This window comes from Penaeus japonicus, unplaced genomic scaffold (assembly GCF_977035675.1).
Source record: "Penaeus japonicus unplaced genomic scaffold, GWHDUDI00000001_assembly GWHDUDI00000022, whole genome shotgun sequence".
NCBI classification, from domain to species: domain Eukaryota; kingdom Metazoa; phylum Arthropoda; class Malacostraca; order Decapoda; family Penaeidae; genus Penaeus; species Penaeus japonicus.
Genome location: NW_028234424.1, coordinates 27161790 through 27166789, shown reverse-complemented (window position 1 = coordinate 27166789; position 5000 = coordinate 27161790). Strand labels below are relative to the sequence as shown.

Genomic DNA, 5000 nt, shown 5'->3' with positions numbered 1-5000 from the left:
CCTTTTCTCTCTCTTTCTTTTTTTAGTCTGAAATAACCGGTACCAGAAGCTACCTGACCATTGAAAAGAGAAATACTTTTATGGGATTCAGATATTTCAAATAAAATTGTCTTTTTTTTTTTATGTTTAAGAGCTCCTAGTTGTAATAATTATGGTAATGATAATAACACTAATGCAAATGATAACAATGATAACAGTGATGAATGAGGATGATGCTAAGAGATAGAAATTGATAAAAATGATAATAACAAAAATACTGAAATGACGATAATAAAGAATGATGATAGAATTAGTGAAGATTGTGTCGACGATAATATGATGATGTATAAATGATAATAATGATAATGATAATGTTGTAATAACGGTACCAAGAACGCAACAGAAAAAAACAAAATATAATGACCACATCAACATAATAATAATATTCACAATAATGATTATATATAGTGCTGATGAGATATTGGATAATAGGTGATGATAAGAAGATGATAATAAAATCCATTGGTTCATAACCAAGATTATAACATAGGTTTGATGCTGATAACAGTGATAATCAAAATAATTAAAAAACAAGGACAATGATAATAATAATTCTTTCTCTTGCGATCACAATATATTTTTCTGGCGCTAATATATCTATAAATTTATATAGATATATATATATATCATATAATATATAATATAAATATATATAAAAATATATATATATACAAATATATATAATACATATAATATATATGATATATATATATAATAAAATATATATATATCTTATAAATATATTTTTTTATATATGATATAAGAATATATATAGTATATAAATTAAGTATATAATATATATATATATATATATAAAGTACTCAACATATATATATAGTGTGTGTGTGTCTATCTATATAATATATAATATATATAATATATATATATATATATATAGATATATATACATATATATATATAGTACATAAAACAGTATTTTAAGAAAAATATTACACCCCCAATATGTGAGTATTAATATATGATATATATGATATATATATACAATATATAGATATATATATATATATATATATAATATATATATATATGTGTGTGTGTGTGTGGTGTGTGTGTGTGTTTGAGTGAGTGTATATATATATAAAAATATATATATATATATAAAAATATATATAATAGTATATATATATATATATATATATAGTATGTATATATATATATATATATTACAGTATATATAAAAATATATAAATAAAAATAAAAATTTATAATATATATATATATATTTACACACACAGTAATATATATAAAATAGATATATATATAGTTTATATAAATATATATATATATAAATAAAAATATATATATATGTATGGTTGTATGTAATGTATTAGGTATGCATGTACGATGTATGTATGTAAATTTCCACATGGTACTGGTAATGCAAATACGAAATAAACTCACCAAATTCCTTCCTGGGCACCCAAGATAAACAAGGTATTCATCTTCTGCGAATCACGCTGTGACTATTTAATTACACGTCTCTTCTATATGCTTGCGTTCAGCCTATTACTCGTGAAGGCGTCCGCGTACTTTGTGCTGTAGAATACTTTGGATGTAATGCAACGCACGAAGTACACCCTTCAGGGCCATGGGGGTGCCGACGTAAAATACTCTGCATACTCCATCCCATCTCACCAAATGTTCGCCGCCATGTAGTGTTTTAAAATCTGATCTAGGTTAACATGAAAAAAAATGATGTCAACAGTTTTAGTTGAATTTATGATTGTTGGAATGTATTTGTCCTCGTTACTGCAGTACCCATTTTGGTTGACACAAATATCTATTTTGCTGCGTCGAAACAGTTATGCAATATTACGACGACGTATATTGTAATCTAATCACTGTCATTAAAGTCTAGGTATCATTTGTGGAAGAGGTATAGTATATTTCCGACACTGTTTGTTTCTTTTTATAGCCGATTTGTGAGGCAGATTTCTGTTTCAATAAAGTGAATTGAGAAATGAACGGCCACATTTTCTACGACTTTTATATACCGACACCCAGTGCAGATATATGTCCCTATGAACACTAAGCACGATAACGCCGTGGGCATCTCGATTGCATTATCTTAACGTCCCATAATTTCTTAGAAATTCCTACACCTGAGATGTCATTTTCGAAATTCACCTTCGCTCGCCGTGTAGCCCCTGCTTTGTAAAATAAATCCCTGAACATCACGCCCAGTTGCAGAAATGTCCCAAGAAAACATTATGCATTAAAATATCTGTTTGGAAGCCGATTTTATTACATCCTCATCACATTTCTTACTTTCAACTTTTTGCTATAACCACCTCGTTTCCTTGTGTTTCAACACCATTATTTCATGCCTTGTTATAACACAATTTTTCCGTGACCACGGTTGTACATAATAGTTTCCTTCTTTCCTCGAAATTAAAAGTCCCTATTTTTAGTGATCTATCACCGTAGCTCATTCTCACAGATATTGCGCCTGTCCTTGTAACTGCTCTTTTGAACTCTTCGTCCACGTATCCTATTACCCACTTCATTTTTGCATCATGCTAACACTCTAATGATTCGTTTTTACGCATGTATCGACTGGATTTATATTGATTATTACGATTCCCTCTTTATCCGCAGATTTAGAACTAGGTCCCCTAACTTATATTGTACAGGGTCGCATTTTTTCTCTCCCTGACCTCATCACATGGCAATATACGGGCGTTGAATCCATTTTCCAGTACTACTCTACATGAATAAGATTTCGATGTCGCTCCTGAAGCTTTGCATGATTTCTTCGTTTATACCCTCCTTAGTATTTTGTGTGTCTCTGAGCATGCTTGACCTCGAAGCATGTTGGAAATAATAAATATGATCGGGCAAAGGCTGATCCTTGAGCACTCCACTACTTACACGTCTCCATCTTGTTTTCCCTCTAATCATTGTGCTGACTTGTCTCCAAGCAAAAGGTCTTTCACCCCCTCAAGGGGAGAGCTACTCATTAACGCTCTTCGGTGTTCTGATTACCAATTAACTACAGTATGACATCTTGTCACAGCCATTTTGTTTCAAGTATATACAATCAACCAATCCGTCCCTCTTTTTGCTGTACCCAGAGACTATATTATAATAAACGATTTGTTACATAACACTCCCCCCTCCCCCGTATACCAAACTGTATACTACAATACACCATATAATAGGATATATATATATAACATATATTTACCTGTATAAAATATGTATATATATATATATAAAAATATATATATATAGTAAAATATATAGATAGATAGATTATATGTATATATATATATATGTATATGTTATATATATATGTATATTATGTATAATATACATATATAGTAAATATATATTGATATATATTGTTAATATGCCTTATATATATATATAAAAATATATATATATGTATAAAAATATACAGTGCGTATATATATATATGTATGTATATATAATATATATATAATATATATATGTATAATATATATATATATATATATAAATATACATATATGTATGTATGTATATATAATACATATATATATAAAATGTATAGATATAGCACTATATATACTGTGAATATATGTATATACATATGTATATGTATGTATATGTAATATTTAAAATATATAATATAATATATATATACATTATGTACCACACACACACAACGCACATACAAACACACAACACAAACACACACACACAGATATATATATATATATACATATATATATTAATTATATATCTATATGTGTGTGTGTGTGTGTGTGTGTTGTGTGTTGTGTGTGTACAGTACACATAATATACATACATATATATATTAAATATATATGTATACTTATCTATAATATATATATATATAATATATATAATATATAGAAGTATGTATGTATGTATGTATGTATATATGTAAAGATATATATAAATACATTTATATATATATATATATGTATATATAGATACATAATATATGTTGTGGTATTCACACACAGACCACACACAAACACGTCACACACACACACACATAAATATATATATATATATAAAATTTTATATATATATATTTAAAAATATATATATATATATATATATACATGCATACATCATATAAAAAAAATATAGATATATAATATAATAATATATATATATATTTATATATATATATAGATAATATTTATTTAATTCAAAAAACTGGGAACCACTAAATGCTGCACCACTGCTTATCGATTGTAAGCTACTGAAGGCCTGCTGTGAACTGCTGGAAGATCCGACGTTCCCCACAGTATTAAAGTAATAGTTAGACACCTGGTCCCCGGGTTCCTCGCTCACTGTGGCTTGGTACCCTCCATCTCCGTCTACGAAGTATCGGGTTACTCTGAAAGATCAACATTTCAGTGTTAGTTTCCTGTGCAGTGTGAGAGAGATGATTTCCAGAACGTCTGATGATTTCCTGGCGCTCACCTGTAAAGCCCATTAGGTTGAAGCCAGCGATATTCGCCTTCGGTTCTTCCCGAAGGAGATACGGACTCCTTGTGTTCCTTGACGTCTCCTGTGCTCTCCTCGCTGACGCCGTAAGCGAACTCGTAGGGCATCACCTGCGAGTAGGTAGGATGTTTCATTTACATCTATTTTCAGAAGATATCATGTTAGACTCAATCATGTAATGAAGGATAAAGTACACAAAAGACATATTTTTAAGTAGAATTCACACACATATATATATGTATAAACTCATCTACTTATAGATATATGAGTATATGTGTATATATACATATATGTACATATATGCACATATATATATACACATATATTCATATATGTGTGAACAATGAATACATACATACCACACATGTATATGTACACACAAATGAATTCACCAACCTGATCCCCATTGAACTGAAACTGAGGAGCGGCCGACGCCGAGGCGATGATAACTAACAGCACTCTTTCGATCTGCA

The 5000-nt window shown here is 28.9% G+C and overlaps 1 protein-coding gene across 1 annotated transcript in view; it reads right to left on the bottom strand.

The window, feature by feature from the left end:
* The window catches only part of LOC122248345 (uncharacterized), a 6248-nt gene that overhangs the window by 1148 nt on the left and 100 nt on the right, over positions 1–5000 (bottom strand). Inside the window, exons 1-5 of the mRNA XM_086549254.1 lie at positions 4924–5000; positions 4504–4637; positions 4235–4417; positions 1591–1732; positions 1462–1505 (exon numbers count right to left, since the gene is read on the bottom strand). The exon at positions 4924–5000 is cut by the window's right edge and continues 100 nt beyond it. Of these exons, the coding sequence (XP_086405380.1) occupies positions 1462–1505; positions 1591–1732; positions 4235–4417; positions 4504–4637; positions 4924–5000 (580 nt within the window). The remainder of the gene's footprint in view (positions 1–1461; positions 1506–1590; positions 1733–4234; positions 4418–4503; positions 4638–4923) is intronic.